At 38.9% G+C, this 20744-nt stretch overlaps 1 protein-coding gene across 3 annotated transcripts in view; it reads left to right on the top strand.

The window, feature by feature from the left end:
• Nucleotides 1-19692, top strand: part of LOC116806872 (nipped-B-like protein) — a 162934-nt gene extending 143242 nt beyond the window's left edge. For 2 of the 3 annotated variants that reach the window (XM_032744675.3, XM_032744673.3), the window contains 9 exons: nucleotides 6956-7129; nucleotides 7659-7849; nucleotides 9614-9721; nucleotides 13910-14110; nucleotides 14515-14661; nucleotides 16552-16847; nucleotides 17172-17346; nucleotides 17963-18148; nucleotides 18714-19692. In XM_032744675.3, coding sequence (XP_032600566.1) covers nucleotides 6956-7129; nucleotides 7659-7849; nucleotides 9614-9721; nucleotides 13910-14110; nucleotides 14515-14661; nucleotides 16552-16847; nucleotides 17172-17346; nucleotides 17963-18148; nucleotides 18714-19079 — 1844 coding nt within the window. In that variant the 3' untranslated portion in view covers nucleotides 19080-19692. Of the gene's footprint in view, nucleotides 1-6955; nucleotides 7130-7658; nucleotides 7850-9613; nucleotides 9722-13909; nucleotides 14111-14514; nucleotides 14662-16551; nucleotides 16848-17171; nucleotides 17347-17962; nucleotides 18190-18713 lie in introns of all 3 variants that reach the window. The other variant, XM_032744674.3, reaches the window with a different exon arrangement.
• The last annotated feature ends 1052 nt before the right edge of the window (nucleotides 19693-20744 follow it).

Below are 20744 nucleotides of genomic sequence, written 5' to 3'. Positions count from 1 at the left end.
CTCATTACTTTGTAGTTACCTTAACATAATTTCTGACTGCACCACAACTGAATTCTCACTGCATCAAAGGCTTTGAGGCCCCATCAAGGCCGCTTATCAGGGCCTAGTCTGAGTGGGTAGCTCAAACCTCATTCCAAACATAAATCATGACCTCTCTCTCTCAGAAATTCTGTAACAATTCCCTCTTTTTTCTTTTTTGAGCTACCCAGGCTGACTTGAAGGCGCGGTGCACTGTCTTTTGCATACACTATAATAAACACAGTATAGAAACTGAAATAATCATAGTAATAAGAAAAAATACAATAGCAAAATGAACTAAATCTTTAACTCAACTAGTAAAACCTAAAGAACTGATCCAACTAGCAAATAGAGGGTCTACAGCAACAAATTCCTTCATGTTGTCTTTCAATTGTGATAACTATTTGTGAATTGATTGAAAGTGATCAGCCAAATTCATGCAGCACATGCCTTCAAATTTTTCGCACCCATGTCCTTGTGCTAGAAGAAGGAAATCAATGGCAGCTCTGTTTTGAAAAACTGCATGACAGGTACTACCTATATCTGTGGCAAGCTCACTCAACATTTTAGATGTGATATTAATTTGTTTTCCTGTCCAGCAGGCTAGAGTTTTTTAATTGTGTGAGAGCTTGCACTGAAGCAACTCGTGGGGTGAAAAATGAGGTTAGTATTACAGAAGTGTGCCCCACTACATATTTCTCATGTTCTTGATTGCCCTGTTTAACATGAAAGGAACAAACTTAATTCTAAATACAAACTACATTTATGATAAACCTAATGTTATGCTTATAATTATCTAATTGATTGTCCCTCTTTTTCTTTTGCCATTGAAAAACAATGGTGAAATGGACAGAAAAATCACAGGCATTACTAAAACCCATTAAAACTTAGTAATTAAATTCTATAACATCATTAAAAACACACTTATGGAAAAAAAAAAAAAACCAACCCAAAGTCCACGATCTTCTGTGGGTAAAACACAAATCTTTGCACAATCTACTTTTGCTGTGCATCCTCTGATCCACTTGTGGAGAGATCAGTGCTCTCTTGCAATTAATAAGTTCCACATTCTTCACTGAAATCCATCCAGATTCTGCACCTGCTAAAACACAAACAAACCCAACACCCCCACAGGGACTGGAGGGTCCTCTCTCAATTCTGCTCCCTAAAATTTGCATGAAGAAATGGAAATATCAACATCATTGTTATAAACATGAAAAAACATCTAGAACAAAACAATGCATATAGTAAAGAAACTAACAACAAATAAAAATCAATCAGATAATACACAATTAATATTACATATAAAATCACAGTTACCAAGTGCTACACTATCAAATTGTCTTCCCAGAGTCTGCAGCAGCTGACAAACCTTAAAACAACAGAGACTTGGATAAAAAATATGTCCGGATCATGTTGCTCCAAAACTCCCTTTGAGGCTCAGCTGCCCTATAGGGTCAAATTGTCAAGCCAAAAGGACTTGAATAATTTTTTTGATGTAGAAAACACCTGGGTCAATCACACCATCCACGTAGAGCCAGAGCTTTGCCAGAGCTTGAACTCTAATTGGAGGATATGTTTTAACACATTATAAAGCAAAAGTCTTAGAAATAACAGTTATAAGTAAAAAACCTATGATTAAAATTTTATCAAACCATCAAATAATTGAACCTGTCCAAAACTTCCTTCAAGACAAAAATTCTCTAAATACAACAAACCCTTTCTTCAGAAATCTGAAAATTTGAAGTCTGAAATCTTGAACCAAAATGTGGACAATGAATTTTTAAAAGAAGATGAATTGCAGCTGCATAAAAGATTAGACAAAGAAATCACATGAGTAGTTAAAAAATCAAAAACACGGGATCCTGAAAAAGCACATCCTGCAATCAATCACCTAAAGAGACAATAAAGCATATGAAAACTGACTGTAAATACTCAATACCTTAATACCTTAATAATAATCCCTATCACAAAAAATCAGACAAGTCACATTATATGATCAGGCTATCAACAAGAAATGTTTAAAATAGTTTAAGACAATCCTTTCAAAGCATTCATATGACATTAGTAACAATCACTACTTATCATTACCTACAAAAACTCAACAACAATCACTATTTATCTTATCTATAAAACTCAAAAATCATTATTATTTGTATTATTATCTATAAAAACCCAAAAGCAAAGATTACAAAATCAATACCAACATTCCATCTGACTGACATTCCTCAAATCTTTGTTTTCAGAAACATTTTTGGTAATTAAATCATTACTAATACTTCTATCTTTCTACAGTGATTTTCATCTATATCGTATTTGAAATAACATTGATTTGCATAATGTTCATCCTTCTTTGTATCTTGGAAAACACTCAGTATTGCTGTACTTTTCATTACGTCTTCTGACTCTTGCAAGGAATTGGAAAAATGCTGTTGAAATTTTTGCTGTAGTGTTGCAATCCCTCCATTGGTGACACTGCTGCTCTCGGCGTTGTTGCTGCCGTGGCAACCACGGTGCCGTGCAGACGTCTCCGCCGCCATTGCTGGGTGCTGCGGGGAGATGAGGGGGCGGCGCCGGCTCTCTCCCATCCTTGCTGCGTCACCTCGGGGATGGGAGAAGAGACACCCCCTGCTGCGGCCGAGACCCCAGGAATGCCTGTCTACCCCCTTGCACTGTTGCTCGGCAACAAGGAACCTTTCATCTCTCGGCTGATGTCCGCTCCGCGCCCGGGGCTGCCTCAGGCTCAGTGCCGGCCGGCCCCGCTCCGGCTGGCCCTGCGGCCGCCGGTCCTGCGGTCTGCCCGGGCGGCTGGCCGGTGCCCGCCGCCGCAGCCCGCTGCTCGCTGCCACAGCCCGCTGCCTTAGTTCTGCCAACCCGTTCCACTAGGGACGAGGAAGGGCTTTCTGTAACTTTTCTTTGTCTTTTGCCCACCGAGTCAATTGCTTGCATAAGATCGGACTCTTTTTATCTTTTTCCCTCTCTCAGAGAGGATATGTGAAAAGGACCCGTGGTGCTCTTCCTCGGACGCTCTCTATACATCCCCTTTCTTTCCCTTCGCGTCTTACCTCCAACCTCCGCGGGTTGCTCCGCTCGCTTTTCTTTGGCAAGGCAGCACTCCCACTCCAGCTCCCCGGCCCCGGCCATGTCCACACCCGCCGTTTGGGTTCCTCGTGAACGCTGGGGTCTTCTCTCTGCTCCAGCGGACTCTCGCAAACAAACAACGATGCGAAAAGTCTTTTTCCTCCCGTTGGGAACGGCCCGATTTGGAGTCTGGAGACTTTTGATCCGTTCCACCTGATCCCCGTTCACAAGCAGTGAATTTGGGATCCCAGTCCCGTCACCATGAAGCGATTTGGACCTCAATTTTTGTCGCGAGACTTAAACTCGGCTCCCCGTTACCCTCAAAGTAATTTAGGAGCTTTTTCGGAGCCTCCTGAGTCCCTGGTCCGGGCGCCACTAAAAGCCAGGGAATCTCAGAAAAACAGGAAGCTGGACAGGACAAACGCAGGTCTGAACCAATGTGGTTAATCAAACGTTCTCCCTTTATTCGAGATAAGATTGTAGTTTATATAAGCTTCTACATAGTTTACAGAAACAAAGGCGCTCTGATTGGCAAGCTAACATTGTTTACCTTTTCCTTAAGGTGGTCAGACATTTCACACTGCAGCTCTACTCTAATTCATGCTCGGATAGCTCATTACTTTGTAGTTACCTTAACATAATTTCTGACTGCACCACAACTGAATTCTCACTGCATCAAAGGCTTTGAGGCCCCATCAAGGCCGCTTATCAGGGCCTAGTCTGAGTGGGTAGCTCAAACCTCATTCCAAACATAAATCATGACCTCTCTCTCTCAGAAATTCTGTAACAAGTGAATACCTTTTTGGTGTATGACCAAGTCTTAAAAAGCATCAAGTTTCCAAAGTAAATGGAGATGGGGTTTTTTTTCCCAATGCAAATATGTTGTAACTCCAAATATTGTTTTTCAGTCCTCAAGGTATGGTTAAAGATTAACTAGAAAAAAATGATGGAAAAACTTTGAGAATTTTAAGTGTAGGGGCAGAAATTCCACAGAAATTGAGGGAACTCTAGCAGTTTATACCAACTGAGAGATGCTCTGTGAAATTTCACGAGGCATTGAGATGATGCCATAGTCTAAATATTGCAGCTTATTTTGGGTCTTTGGCAGTATTTCAATTTTAAATAGATTCTTTGTCTGAAGGCATTAGTATAGTATCTCAGTGACTTGCAGTAATACATGAACTGCCATTGAGTGGTTTGTGTCATGTTCATCCTCTGCTCAAGGACCAAAACTGTACATGTAAGAGCATCTTGTTTGGACAGATAGGCCTTGGTTTCTGGAAGAGTTCAGTTCATGGTTATGGCTTAGTCTAAAGAAAGTTGTCTCCTATGTGTGTGAGCTTGTATTGTATGGTTTAACTGTGTATAAGAATTTTCCTCCTTATGCTGCTGTTTAGGTGACTTTTTAGATATCCTGGTACAGTTCAGGCTAGGGAGGACTGAGGATAAGGACTGAGACTGAATCTTGATTTGATATTCTGTGAGGAAACCATTGCAGACAGCTGAGTGGGATTAATGGCTTTAGAGTTGCCTCTGTTGCAAGAACAGTGCTATGGTGCTAACAACTAGCTGGAGGTTTTTCTAGGTATTGTATCAAGATGCACAACACACTGTAGTCCATTCTAATTTAATTGTTCTATACAAAATATTGCACATGGGATAGGGGCTGCTTTCCTAACCATAGACATGATTGCTTTACTCATGGAGGCTGTGTTGTATTCATCAGAAATGTTCCTGAATTACAGACTGAACTGTGATCAGTTTGGGGAAGAGGAGAAAACAGGAGTGACTATCAGTAGGCATTCTTCAGATTTTTAAATTCTTTTTTCTCATCCTGTAAACATGTCAGTCTTTATCTTAATTAAACCTCAGGCAACTGTTTTCAGTGATATATTAGTCTCATCTAAGTACTGGTTCCACTTTGAAGGTAGCTGCTTGGGTATACAGAGATGTAGTAGGCAGTGCAAAGCTCTGTTTTACAGGCTGGTAATATTTAATCAAGTTGTCAAATACATTCAACATTTATGTGCAGCAATAAGGTGAAAATTACTAACAAGCTAATTCAAAATTTATATGCACTGAAGGCATCAAATGAAGAGTGTGTACTTTCCTTTTGGTAATTATTAGTCCTTACAGTAAGGACACTCAACAGTTTTAACCTTTGCTTTGGGATGTGTCACTGCTGTTGAGAGATTGAGTTTAACCATAAGCGTTATGGTTATGCTTCTCTTCCAGATGTGTACTTGCAAGGCAGATTGAGGATAAAAAATTTTGTTAGTATCTAACAGGTAGTGTCTTAGCCAAGTTCAGTGCTTAACCTTAACAGAGTGAAAACAAAGGTATGAAGAGAAGTGGTGTGAGAGCAGCCCCAAGATGTGAAGTCAGTCCTTAAATGAACACAGCAGTTGCCTTTTTTCATCCCCTATGACAAATTCTTATGCCAAGTAAAATTTCTTCCCTGCTTACAGGGGATGGAAAAATAATAATTTCCCTAAGAGTACTGGTGGTTTTAGATTCTTTTAAATAAATGAATGAAAGAAAGAGAGTTATGTATTGTTACACATACATGCAAGTTCTTTCCATTTTCAAAATTAAACATAAGAAATTGGTTGGACTTCCTCATTGGTGGTCAAGTTATAAACATCAATATACACCTGTATAGAGTGGACAATTATACTACGTACTTCAAAGAGGAGCATCATTCCTTTTCCTTTCACCTCTTTCCCCTCCATCTCCCCTGCCGTCTTTCCTTTTCCTGTTTTGAAATTGAAACGAGATCTTAAATGCACTTAGATCTTGCCCTAGTCTTAGCCTTTACCTACACTGTCTTTTTTGTGTGCACAGAGCCAGTTTTAAAAACCTGACTCAGTCTTCCATTTGTTACACCCACTTTTATACATTGCTTTCACATAATTTTATTTGCTTTCATTTTTTCCCCCATTCTTCTTTTATGTTTATGTTTTCTGTGTGTTCATTCAGAATCTTAGTTTCCTATGGTCGTGAAAAATACACTTAATGTTTGCTTTTCTCACAGTCTTAAAAAAATTAATCAAATAGTTAAATATAGTTTAAATTGGGAAATTATGTTCCCATTACCATTTATTTATGATACTCTGTAAGAGTCTGTTGGCCACACTCCTAAATCTACATATACGATCTAAAATTATATATGCTGTTACTTATTTAGATCAAACTTTTTATGAAATAAAGACTTCCCTGACTAAGAATAACCAGTTCTTTGTCAAGGGTAAGGCTGCAGCTAAAAGCAGTTCTATAGTGTGTATCTTCTAACAGATGTAGTCTTGGGAATGCTTCAGGTAATTTTCAAGACACGAACTTAATAGGTATATGAATAATAACAGCGAGAGGTCTAAATTTTATTTTATTGTGTTTGCTATATTTTTAAAAAGATTTTATTGTTTAAATACCCAGGATATTTAGCAATTTTTCTACATTTTCTCTGTCTCCATATGAATAACTCTTCATAGCTTCAGCACAATGTTTTTCTCCAAATGTGTTAGAAAAGCAATGAGTAATTTTTTAGCAATGTTCCTCCCTTGCTCTTGGGAGACCTCCTAGTCATTGAGATGCAGACCAGTACACTGGACATGCTTCCAGACCTATATAACTCTTAGTTCAACTGCCCTGCATCGGGACCCCATCTTTATCTATCAGACAAATAATAGAACTCCTTATAAACTTAGAATGGTGTCCATATGAAAAAGCAATATTGTTTGTTGGCACTACACTTGGGAGGAGATAAATTTCATACGTCTATCTTGAAGAAAGACTTCAGAAGCAGAAATACAATTTCTCGTTAATAATATGGAATATTTCCTCTTTTCTCCACCCTTAGGTTTTGCATTTATACAACACCCAAGTTTAATGTTTGAACAGGAAGTGAAGACCCTGTACAACAGCATTCTTTCAGACAAGAACTGTTCGGTAAACTTAAAAATCCAGGTGTTAAAAAACCTCCAGACCTACTTGCAGGAGGAGGATACACGTATGCAGCAGGCAGACAGAGACTGTAAGTGCTGAGTTCTTCTGTGCTGAGGCAGGCAAAATCTAACTTTCTTGCATACAATTACTATATACATGAACTGAGTAATTTAAGATTGTTATCTGAGTAGTAATATTGTACACGAGATATCTTAGAATAATTTTCAAGAATTCATTATGTTGATAGGTATATTGAGGTATGTAGCTTATTATTTACTTTCAGGATCCTGAAAGCAATCCAGAATGCATAATTGCTGTAACGATGATAGTAATACTTTTTATCAAAATATTCTCTAAGGTTAATTAGCAGATACAAATTAAGAAATTGTAAAAAATAAAACCTTTCTTGAGGAATGAGACTTTAAATTTGTGTGACTTTAATTTTTTTAAGTATATTTGCTATCAGACTGCTTTATGTTTCATGAGCTCATAAACCCATTCTAAGATGGCTGAAATGTCTTTGTATTATAAAGCTTAAAGATAAGTATGCATCAAATAATAGCAAAGTAAATTATTATACTGTGGTCAGTGTGCTAATGCTTTCATCCTTTTTACAGGGAAAAAAGTAGCAAAGCAGGAAGATCTGAAAGAAATGGGTGATATTTCCTCAGGGATGAGTAGTTCCATCATGCAGCTGTATCTCAAACAGGTCCTTGAGGCTTTCTTTCATACCCAGTCCAGTGTACGCCACTTTGCTCTAAATGTCATTGCACTGACATTAAACCAGGGTCTCATCCATCCTGTTCAGGTATGGTAACCTTTTATGATGTGAATTTTTGTTTTGGTCTTCAGGTTTCAGAGCTTTTTACACTTGATAGATACATTTTTAGTTTTTCTCTTGTAGCTATGTTACAGTAATCTCTTATTGTAGCAAGGGGCCTTTACAGAAAGCATATTTTGAAATTTAGTTTCCAAATGCTGTATTTTCTTGTCTTTGGATCAAGATCTAAAAGCTCAGCCAGTGCCTAAAGTGCATGTGCAAATGTACATTGGAGCATATTTCTGTTACGAATTTAACGTGTATCCCAAGCTCTTTTCTTTAATTCTTTATCCTGAAAACTGACAGCTTGTCTCCACCTCAATTCCCATGTCCTCCAAACACTATAGAATTTCAGAGTCAATGTCAGAACTTCAGTTATCATCACCATTATTCTTTGCTTACATAATATTTTTTTAATTATTTGTGTATAACACAACCATTGTGCATGTTCAGTCATAACTGGTGGTGTGTGCTTTGGGTTTTATTAAATGGTATTTTTTGTAGTGTAAATTGACTTTAGAGTTTGAGGGAACTGGAAATACTACCTGAAACGTCACACAATGTCTGTCACTTATAATGCCTCCGAGTCTCAATGGATATCAGTGACTAGTGGTGTCCCTCAGAGGTCTATATTGGGATCAGTGTTATTTAATATCTTCATTAATGACACATACAAAGGTATTGACAGTACCCTCAGCAGGTTTGCAGATGACATGAAGCTGAGTGGGGGAAGTGACACACCTGAAGGACAGGGCCATCCAGAGGGACCTGGACAAGCTCAAAAAGTGGCCCCTTGGAATCTCATGAGGTTTAACAAGACCAAGTGCTGGTGCTACACCTTGGTCAGGCAATCCCCAGGATCAATCCAGGCTGGGGGATAATCAGATCGAGAACAGTCCTGGGGAGAGAGACTTGGGGGTGCGGGTTGGTGAGAGGCTGGACATGCCCCGTCCGTGTGCGCTGGCACTCAGAAACCCCCTGTGGGCTGGACTGATCCCACAGTGTGGGGAGCAGAGGAGGAGGGGATTCTGCTCCTCTGCTCTGGTGAGACCCCACCTGCAGTGCTGCCTCCAGCTCTGGGGTCCCCAGCATAGGAAGGACATGGACCTATTGGAGCAAGTCCAGAGGAGGCACCAAGATGATCAGAGGGACTGAGCACCTCTGCTATGAGGAAAGGCCGAGAGAATTGGGATTGTTCAGCTTGGAGAAGGGAAGCTTTGGGGTGACCTAACTGTGAACTTTCAGGACCTGAAGGGAGCCAACAAGAAAGATGGAGAGGGACTTTTACAAGAGCATGTAGTAAAAGGATGAAGGGAAATGGCTTCAAACTGACAGGGAGTAGGATTAGATTAGATATTAGGAAGAAATTCTTCCCCATGAGGATGGTGAGGCCCTGGAATAGGTTGCCCAGAGAAGCTGTGGCTGCCCCATCCCTGGAAGCACCAGGTTGAACGGGGCTTGGAACAACCTGGTCTAGTGGAAGGTGTCCCTGCCCATGGCAGAGGGTTGGAACTAGATGACCTTTAAGGTCTTTTCCAACCCAAACTATTCTATGATAACACCGGTCTTTTGTGTATTTTGTACTACTTACTTGAAAAAAGTAGTCAGGTAGTAAGTTGCATAAAGCTTCCTATTCTAGTTTCTGCAGTAGTCAGAATATAACATAAACAATACTGTAAGAAAAGAGCAAAGAGTGAGAAAGATGAGATACAGTGACTCTAAATAATAATTTCATTTGTTTTTTTTTTCAAGTGTGTGCCGTACTTAATTGCTATGGGCACAGATCCAGAGCCCTCTATGCGAAACAAAGCTGACCAGCAATTGGTGGAAATAGACAAAAAGTATGCTGGATTCATTCATGTAAGTAATTCTTATTTATCATTTTACAAAATACTGTTATGTTACATTCTCTTGTGACTCAACACTTGGATAGGCCTCAGCTGCAGAAAAATAATATAAATAACAAATAAACAATAGCAATAACTATAAGCAGTTGTAAAGAAGATCCCAGCTCTTTCCCCTGATTGGAAATTTCTGTTTGTAGAAATAGAAAGGATATAATAATTTGAAGCATCTCTTCCAGTCTAAAAATTCCTTTAATTTATAATCCACAGTAGTGTTTTCCTCACGGAATAGTATGTTAAGATCATTTATTTGATAAGAGGTAAGGACAGCTGTTTCATAATTTTAGCAATGATTTTCCTGTATTAAGAGAGAGCACTTTGTAAAAGTAGAGGTCAGTATATATGTATTAAAACTTTAAGACATCAATGCTTTATAAATTATAATCTAAGCAGAAGGAACTTAGGAAGATTTTAAGAACTGAGAGATCTTGCTGAAAGGAAAATCTGAGGGCTAAGTGAAGACTTGTGGAGTTGTGGCATGGTGACGATAGTTCTGCTAAAGATCTGAAATTGAGTTGCAGCACCCCTCCTTATTTCAGAAGGCCTCAGTGTTAGTTCAGTGTGTATACTACATTGTGGGACTTTACAAATCTAATTGTATTCCACTGAAATTTGAGCATTGCACTGTTCATGGCATCCAAAGACATACATAACTGAAGTCAGACCTCATCACAGTCTACAACTCCCTTGTGAGGGGAAGAAGAGGGGCAGACACTGATCTCTTTTTGACCAGTGACAGGACTCGAGAGAACAGCTGGAGCTGTGTCAAGGTAGGTTTAGGTTGGATATCAGGAAAAGGTCCTTTACCCAGAGGCTGGTTGGGCACTGGAACAGGCTCCACTGGGAACTGGTCACAGCACCAAGCCTGACAGAGTTCAAGAAGCATTTGGACAACACTCTTGGCACATGATGTGATTCTTCGAGATGGTGCTGTGCATGGCCAGGAGTTGGACTCGATGATGCTTGTGAGTCCCTTCCAATTCACCATATTCTGTGAGTCTGTGAATGAAGTGGTGACTGGCGGCCATCTTGGCCACGGTGACCACTGAGCAATCAAGTTTAAAATCTCTGTTGCCAGGAAGGAAAGTGCCAGCAAAACCTCAACTCTAGTCATGAGGAGAGCAAACTTCAGGCTGCTCAGGGAAATATCAAATAAGGTCCCCTGGGAAAATACTTTTGCAGGTGCTGGGACCATCAGTGCTTCTCACTTTTTAAACATCGCGTCCTAAGGGCACAGGAGTAGTCAATTCCCAGATGTCAGAAGTCAGGCAGGCAAGGCAGAAGGGCAGCTTGGCTGAACAGGAATCTTCTCTTGGAAATAAGGCTAAAAAGGAAGGTGTATGCCCAGTGGAAGCAAGGTCAGGTGGTATGGGAAGAATACAGAGATGCTGCTCACCATTGGAGGGAGAAAATCTGTGTGGCCAAAGCTCAACTGGAGTTGGACAGTTGTGCTGGTTCTGGCTGGGGTAGAGTTAATTTTCTTCCCAGAGGCTGGCATTGGGCTGTGTTGGGGTTTATGTTGAACACAGAGTTGATAATACAGAGATGTTTTTGTTATTGCTGAGCTTGCACAGAGCCAAGGCCTTTTCTGCTCCTTGTACGCTGGGGAGGGAGTTGGGGGTGCATGGGAGGTTGGGAGGGGACACAGCCTGGACAGGTGACCCCAACTGACCCAACGAATATTCCAGACCATATGGCATTATGCTCAGCATGTAAAGTAGGGGGAAGAAGGAGGAAGGGGGGGGGGGGACATTTGGAGTGATGGTGTTCATCTTCCCAAGTCACTGTTGCACAGGATGGGGCCCTGCTCTCCTGGAGGTGGCTGAACACCTGCCTGCCCTTGGGAAGGGCTCAATGAATTTCTTGTTTTGCTTTGCTTTTGTGCGTGGCTTTTGCTTTCCTTGTTAAACTGACATTCTCTCAACCCAGGAATTTTCTGTCTTTTATCCTTCTGATTCTCCTTCCCATTCCACCAGGGTGGGAGTAGAGAGGGGGGTTGAGCAAGCATCTGCATGGTGCTTAATTTCCAGCTGGGCTTAAACCACGATTGTGGGGGGCAATAAAAAGAGCCTTTTTAAATGTCAGTAGTAAATGGCAGTGCAAAAATGACATCAGCCCATTCCATGATGAGAATGGCCACCTCACAAACAAGGACATGGACGAGACAGAGATGTTTAATGCTTTCTTTGTCTCTGTTTTCAACACCAGTGACAGACCAAGGGGGTCCTAGTGCCCTTAGCTGAAGGACCATGACTATGAGAATGATCAACTCCCAGTCAACCCTGAAAATGTGTGGGTTCTGCTGTTCCAGCTGGATCCCTATAAGTCTATGGGGCGTGATGGGATTCATCCCAGGCTACTCAGAGCTGCTGATGTGATTCCAAAACCTCTCTCAATGATTTGTGAGTGGTCTTGGGAATCTGGAGAGGTCCCAGCTGACTGGTAGCTGGGGAATATTGTCTCCATTTTCAAGAAGGGCAAGAAGGAGGCCTCCAAGTCTCGCCTGTCAGTATCGCTTCAGTGCCTTGTAGAGTTATGGAGGAGATTATTCTGGGAGGTATTGAAAAGTACCTGAAAGACAATGCAGTCATCAGTCACAGCCAGCACAGCTTCATGAGGGGAAAGTCCTGCTTCTCAAACCTGATTTCCTTTTATGACAAGGTAACCCACCTGGTTGATCAAGGGAAGCCAGTTGATATAATCTTTTTGGATTTGAGCAAATCTTTTGATACTGTCTCTCCCAGGATCCTTCTGGACAAAATGTTCAGCCCCCAACTGGATAAACACATCATGTGGTTGGGTGAGCAACTGGCTCATGGGTGGGGCACAAGGGGTTATAGTGAATGGGGTGACATCAGACTGGTGGCCTGTCACTAGTGGGGTTCCATAGGGATCTTCAATATCTTCATTAATGACCTGGACACAGGACTGGAAGGGATACTGAGCAAGATCACAGACAATACAAAACTGGGAGGAACTGTTGACTCCACTGAAGGCAGGGAAGCCCTGCAGAGAGACCTCGACCAATTAGAGGACTGGGCAGTCACCAACCATATGAAGTTTAACAAAGGCAAGTGCCAGATTCTTCTCCTGGGATGGGGCAACCATGGATGTACAGACAGAATGGGGAATGAGAGGCTGGAGAGCAGCTGTGGGAAGGAACCTGAGGGTCCTGGTCGATGACAAGTTGAATTTGAGTCAGCGGTGCCCTGGCAGCCAGGAGGGCCAACTGTGTCCTGGGGGGCATCAGGCACAGCATCACCAGCAGGTCAAAGGAGGGGATTGTCCCACTCTGCTCTGCACTGGGGCAGCCTCATCTTAAGTCCTGGAGGCAGTTTTGGTCACCACAATATAAGTATATAAAGCTATTAGAGACCATCCAAAGGAGGGCACAAAGATGGTGAAGGGCCTTGAGGGGAAGCCATATGAGGAGCAGCTGAGGGCGTTTGGTCTGTTCAGCTGGAGGAGACTGAGGGGATACCTCATTGCAGTCTACAACTTCCTCATTAAGGGAAGAGGAGGGGCAAACACTGTTCTCTCTTCTGTGGTAACCAGTGACAGGACCTAAGGGAACAGCTGGAGCTGTGTCAGGGGAAGGTTAAGTTGGATAGTAGGAAAAGGTTCTTCACCCAGAGGGTTGTCAGGAACTGAACAGGCTCCCCAGAGCAGTGGTCATGGCCCCAACACTACCAGAGTTTAAGAACTGTTTGGACAAACTCTCAGGCATAGTGTGGGATTGTTGGGGTGTCCTGTGCAGGGCCGGGAGGTGGACTTGATGATCCTTGTGAGTCTCTTCCAATTCAGGATATTCTATGAATCTATGGTTCTTAAAAATTGTTTAAATTTGGGTACCTGGCTGTAGTTGGTAAACAGATCATCTGTATGTTTCTAACACAGAAGCAGTTCACAATACATTTTGATCTCTATCACAAATTCTGTTTAAATCTGTATGCTTTCTCAAAAGGCAGTAGTGCACCTCAGTGCTTGTTTAAAAGTTAAACTTCAGATGAGGAACCACTTAAAGGAAAAAAAGATTTTAAAGTGTCTAGAAGTTTCTGTTGTCAGGCATTTGTTTACTTCCCACTTTCAGTGTTACTGCTTGAAAGCAATTATTTAAATAAAAATAAGTACTTTTCCATTTCAGATGAAAGCAGTGGCTGGTATGAAGATGTCTTACCAGGTACAACAGGCAATCAATACCTGCCCACAGGATCCTGTGAGAGGTTTTAGACATGATGAATCATCCAATGCATTGTGTTCACACCTATACTCCATGATTCGAGGGAACCGTCAACATAGACGAGCATTTCTTATTTCCTTACTCAACCTCTTTGATGATACTGCAGTAAGCACCACATTTCCTTCACTTAAAAAAAAATACCATTGCAAGCTTAAATTCTCCTTTTGTAATATATTTTTATGACATAATTATTGATAGCTTTATTTCCCTAAGGTACTTTGTTTTGCTTTATAATATAAGGTATTTACCTAATAGAATGCATTACTCGCTTTTGCATCATTCAGTATCTTTCTGTACTCAGTTTAGGTTGTTTAGGAATAATGTATCTTTAGGTATGACTAAATTTTGCACATATATATATATATATATATATGTTGTTTAGAGTGCATTTCGGGGGAATGTGGAATAAAATTTGTGATTTCTTTTTTTTTTTAACTGTTAGGAACACAGGATAAGTATATAATAAGATATTTGTATGTCTATTTATATGTACTTTTTTTAACTTCCAGAAAACAGAGGTGAATATGCTCTTGTACATAGCAGACAATCTAGCCTGTTTTCCTTATCAAACACAGGAAGAGCCACTGTTTATAATGCATCATATAGACATTACATTATCCGTTTCTGGTAGCAACCTACTACAGTCATTTAAAGAGGTATGTACATTTATATTTTAGTATATTTATTATGGTGGCAGCATAAGCTTCTATATAATTTGGTCAACTTTTCATTGAATACCATACCATTATTATGATATGGACCAGTATTGTTAGTTTGTAACTGGTAGTTAAAAAACAACCCTTTCTGTTCTGACCTGTATCTGGTAGACACTAGTTAAAATTTTTTCTTATATTGCTGCTTATGTTATTAAAAATGAATGACAATTTATGAGATATTAATATTAAATCTATATAATTCCCTAATATTTATGAATTAATTTGAATTAATAATAATTGCATGCATAATTGTAATAACAAAATCCCATTTACTTTTTCTTTTGTTGTCAAGTAGCTGATGGCAATGCCATATGTGTCACCTAGGAGAATTTAAATACATTCTTTATTGCAAGGAAAGAGTATGCAATGTCTTTTCTTAAGATAGCATATAAGAACCCCAATAATGGTATAGTATCTGTTGCTATGGCAATACACAACACTGTAAGAAAAAGGCCTTTGTTTCTTGTGCTGTCCAGTTTTGGGCTGCTTAGGACAGGAGAGACATGGAGCTCCTGGAGTGGGTCCAGCAGAGGCTGTGAGGATGATTAAGGGACTGGAGTACCTCTCTTATGAGGAAAGGCTGAGGGAGTTGGGACTGTTCAGCCTCAAGAGGAGTCATCTGTCAGGGGACCTTATCAATGTCTGTCAGTGTCTGCAGGGAAGGGTCAGAGAATGGACCAGGCTCAACTCAGTGGGGCCCAGCAATGGGAGCAATGGGACAAGAGGAATGGGCAGGAACTGATGCCCAGAAGGTTCCATCTGAACTTGAGGAAGAACTTCTCTGTGCAGTGACCGAGCACTGGAACAGATTGCCCAGAAGGGGTGTGGAGTCTCCCTTGCTGGAGATATTCCAGACCCATCTGGACATAATCTTGTGCCATGTGCTCTGGGATGACCCTGCTGGAACAAGGAGGTGGAACTAGATGACCCACTGTGGTCCCTTCCAACCTGACCCATTCTGTGATTCTTAAAGATTTCAGTGTCTTCATTTCCTGGACAACTTTAACAGTAGAAGGTCCAAACTGTCAGGAAGCAAACCCATTTCTAGAATTTCAAATCTGAATAGTAAGTACAAGTCAGAGTTGATACCTGAAAAGAACACTGCTTTGAATTCTCACCCTACCAAAGTCAATTTTTAATTTGCTAGAAAAAGACAGCTTCTTTAGATGGGGGACCAGAATGTAGAGGATGAAATCCTGCTTGGGACATCTTAAGTTTTGTGTTATGAAAAAGCATACTATGTGCAGTAATAATGCAGGTATGAAATTCTGTAGCTCTACAAGTAGTGGAACTGGATATTATTAATACTGTATATGCTGATTTGAGGGGCTCTCTGGTCAGCAGTGTAACTAGTGTCATAGGATTTTAACAGAGACAAGGATTAAAGCCAGCTTGGACTAGTTTGTACCAATGTACATATGGAAATATATGTAACATGCAAAAATTATATTCAGGTGAAGAAAAAAGAAATTTTCTTCTTGATTTATTGTATTTGGTTTTTATTTCATTTTACCGTTGCCAATAAGAAACTTGGGCAGTCTTTTTAAGAATAACATGCCAGTGGAGTACTTCTTGCTTCAGTTCTTTCTGTAACCACCTTGCAAAAAAAGTGGACTTTGGATCAATTTTTCAGGGACCTTGAATTCAGCAATTTTTTTTGTCATAAATTATTTTAATCTTTGAATATAAAGTTATGAAAATCAAGTTATGAATTAATAACATTGTTCAGGGATTTTTTTCCTAATTTAAGTCAATAATGATTTTTTTAGAAATGTACATGATGCTACTTACCCTAATTTTGGAATGTGTGTTAACTTCTCTGTCTCGCAGTCTATGGTGAAAGACAAAAAAAAGGAAAGAAAGCCTTCATCAGACGAGGAGACTGAGAGTGACAGTAACAGTGGTAGTGAGAGCAAAAGTGAGGAGGAAGCTTCTAAGCCTCGGAGGTTACGGAAACGAGTAAACTCTGATTCAGATTCTGATGAAGAAAATGATATAAATGCCGTGATGAAATGTTTACCAGAAAATTCAGCTCCTTTAATTGAATTTGCAAATGTCTCCCAAGGCATATTATTACTTTTGATGCTGAAACAGCATTTAAAGAACCTCTGTGGATTCTCTGATAGGTAAGGATATTTAGACAATAGGCCATCTTGTTATCTAGTGAGTTCTTTTTAAGGATAAAGTTTGGAAGAAGTTGGAGGGAGGTGTTTAGTTGATTGTTAATAATTGCAGTAGATTTGTATAAGAGAAAAACATAAATAGAATCGGTTGAATGTAATGAAACTGGCTTAGAAAAAGTAATGATTTCATTTCTTACCAGGATGTCTAATATATACAGAATGGTTAAAATATAACTACTTATATTTAATATTTTTAAAAACTTTTCCTTGAAATTGTTCTGGACTTTGCTTAAAAGCTCTTTCTTCCCTTTTGTTCTCTTTTAATAGTAAAATTCAGAAATATTCTCCATCTGAATCTGCAAAAGTGTATGATAAGGCTATAAACAGGAAGACAGGAGTATATTTCCATCCAAAACAAACTCTGGATTTTCTGCGGAGTGATATGGCTAATTCTAAGATCACTGAAGAAGTGAAGAGGAGTATAGTAAAACAGTACTTAGATGTAAGTAAAGTTGCTTTGCAGAAAATCTGAAATCCTTTCAAACTAGGTAACAGTGTAAACTTGAAAGTAGATGCTGATGTATTGGAAGAAGATTTCAAAATGTTATGTTTCTGGTAATCTTTTGTGATGAATCTATGATAACTCACAATTTCCTTTCAGGATGTTTAACAGTATTACCTTTCAAAGTATTCTAATAAATTTAAACACAACAAAAATTAATTTCAACTGAAGGATATTTATCTTTGCAGAGTATTTTCTAATTTATGGTATCCATCTTGTATAACACTACCATATAACTTGTTCACTTTATCCCTGACTTTCTGCCATAGGAACAGAGACTAGATCTAGTGTATTTACCCTTTGTTTTTCTTTTTTCTTTTTCAATTCTTTAAAATATTAACTAGAGAAAACTTGCAATTTTGGAAACACAGGAAGAACGCTTTTCCATATCTACTAGAAAATGAAAGTAAATTGAAGTTTGAAGTTTTCTGCCATTTATTTTACACTGTTTCTTTAACTTTTCATTTGTTTTTTTATTTAATGTAGTGTGATATGAATGTCTGTTTTTAAAGTTTGAATGTAAACTGATCTGTTTTTTGGGGGGTTTATTTAATAGTTCAAGCTCCTTATGGAACATTTGGATCCTGATGAAGAGGAAGAAGATGGAGAGGTGTCAGCTAGCACAAATGCTCGGAACAAAGCAATTACCTCGCTTCTTGGAGGAGGCAGCCCTAAAAACAATGCAGCTGAGACAGAGGATGATGAAAGTGATGGGGAGGATAGAGGAGGAGGCACTTCAGGGGTGAGGCGGAGGAGGAGTCAACGTATTTCACAGCGTATTACGTAAAATTATTTTTATGTGATTATAAATGTCAGTCTATTATATTAAATGTACACCAAGTAATGTAATCTACATGAAAAAAAGCATTTTGTAGATAGAAATTCTCTACTTAACCATTTATACAAGTTTTGTAGAAAGTTTAACAGAAAAGACAATAAAAAAAAAAAACACAAACTAGAAAATGAGATTTATCCCATATAAAAATTTATTAATTTTCCTTTGGAATGTACTGTGTGTTATCCTTTCTATTGTTGCCAAGTTTTTATGTAGCTTTATGATTTGTGTGTATATATAATTTTATATATCAATAAGAGATAAAGACACGGGTACAATTAAGAGTATGTGGTTTTACAAGGATATGTTAACCCCTTGGCGCTGGCGGTCGCGGTGCGTCTCATTGCCGGCAATGGAATGTGTGCCGGGGAATCCCAACTCCCGGCGTCAAGGGATTAAAAGCAATAAAAGCAATAATTTCACTAAAGTTCTTTTGTGTAACACTTGGTCTTTTTTCCCCCCAATGTTTTAGTCATTGAGAAGGTCAAAACGAAATTCAGACTCTACAGAGTTGGCAGCACAGATGAATGAAAGTGTTGATGTCATGGATGTCATCGCTATTTGCTGTCCAAAGTACAAAGACCGACCACAAATTGCAAGAGTAGTACAGAAAACCAGCAATGGCTTCAGTGTTCAGTGGATGGCAGGCTCCTACAGTGGCTCCTGGACTGAGGCTAAGCGCCGTGATGGCCGCAAACTGGTGCCTTGGGTAGACACTATTAAAGAGTCAGACATTATTTACAAAAAAATTGCTCTAACGAGTGCTAATAAGCTGACTAATAAAGTTGTTCAAAATTTACGATCGCTGTATGCTGCCAAGGATGGAACTTCCAGCTAATGAATTTGTACACACAGCCAAATTAACAGGAATTGAAATAACAGAAAAACTTGAGAGATCAACTTTCTGGCAAAAAAAAAAAAAATCAGTTAAATGAAGAGTAAGAATGGAATCTGGGACGCAAGAAAAAAGAAGGAAATATTTGATAAACATTTATGTGGGAGCTTCCTTCGCTGTTGTGCAGCAGAAACTTCTCAGTTCATTTTTACTCCCACTGTATTATAGTTTAAAAAATTGTTTATACCTTGAAAAAAAACCTTTCTGTTAAAAAATAAATAAGTGAATGTTGAAAATTAGTCTGTTAATGTTCTTAATAAAGTGTTCTTGGAGTTTAACCTAGCAGCGGATGGCTTTCTTTAGCGTAGCCCAGTTTCCAGGGAAGCATTGTTTTTACAGGCTGTAAAGTGGCAGAATCTCCCGGATATATAATTTTTTCTGTTAAGGGAAAAAAAAAAAAACAACGCATGCAGTATCTATGACCTATCTGCAGGAGGAGTTTTTGTAAATGTAGATTTTGATATATTAGGTCACCCTGAAATAATACAAGAAAAGGGATCCCCAGCAAATCTGGTGGAATGCATACTGCAATAAATTTTTTTACTTCTCTTTGTCACTTGTCTGTTTCCATTTGAATTTCTTATTGTAAAGATCTGTTTAAATCCATTTATATTATTTTGCGGTCTTTTATGTAAAATTTACTATATTAGGGGTTTTCAAAACAAGACAAAATATTGTTTATACAGTTTTATAGGCTTTCTGAATAACTAATATCTTTTTATTTTTATCCCTTAAAGGGTGTAAACACAAGTTAACTCCAGGGGTTTATTGTATCCTGCAGTATTTAGTATTAACTATATGATTTAGCACTGTGCCAAACACATTTTCAAGAGTACATTTTGATATAAAAAGAAAATATAGTTTATTCCTTGTATGCTTCAATTTCTTTCTAATGCTGTCCAAATGGTAATTTATGATAGTTTAAATTTGGGGAAAGCTGAATGACTATTTTGCTTGGGCTAACTGGCCATGTACACATTTCTCTGGGTTAATATAGAGAGGCTTGTGTCAAGAAGAGCTAGCTACCAGTATCTGAAGAGTGAATGGGTATGAGTCTGGGCAATTATGCTACATTCCTTCACAAATTAATTTAAAAAAAAAAGTATATTAGCCTATTTTTTTTTACTAATTGAAAGATGTTTTCACATTTTGTAAATTGAAAAAGTACTATTGAAAGCTTTCAGAAGCATTTGTTTTGACTACGTTGCCACAAGCCTTTCAAAAGCAGTTTGCCTTTCCAGAGAGTAACAAAACCAGCAGATTTGCAAACAAAAAAAATCTAAAACAACTGAACTATTTAGGGACATATAAACCCTGCTGTGTTTTCAAATATGTTTATCTAAAACAGTTGTTCCTTGTTAAGTAAATATTTCTCTTATGTTTATTTTCTTTTATGAATTTAATATGTGGTAGGAGACTTTTTATTAAACTAGCTTGCGGAATTCTAATACTTGATTCAATTTGTGAGGAATAGTATCAGTATTCCAAAATATTCTCATGTACAGAAAAAGCATTAAACCTAATTGATTAATAACTCCTCAGAATCTAGTTAGTAATTGTTCCCATGGGAAATGCCTTTTTACTGTTTCACCACTGAAATTTTTCTAA

Source organism: Taeniopygia guttata, chromosome W (assembly GCF_048771995.1).
Source record: "Taeniopygia guttata chromosome W, bTaeGut7.mat, whole genome shotgun sequence".
NCBI classification, from domain to species: Eukaryota; Metazoa; Chordata; class Aves; order Passeriformes; family Estrildidae; genus Taeniopygia; species Taeniopygia guttata.
This window is presented reverse-complemented; position numbering and strand designations above follow the sequence as displayed.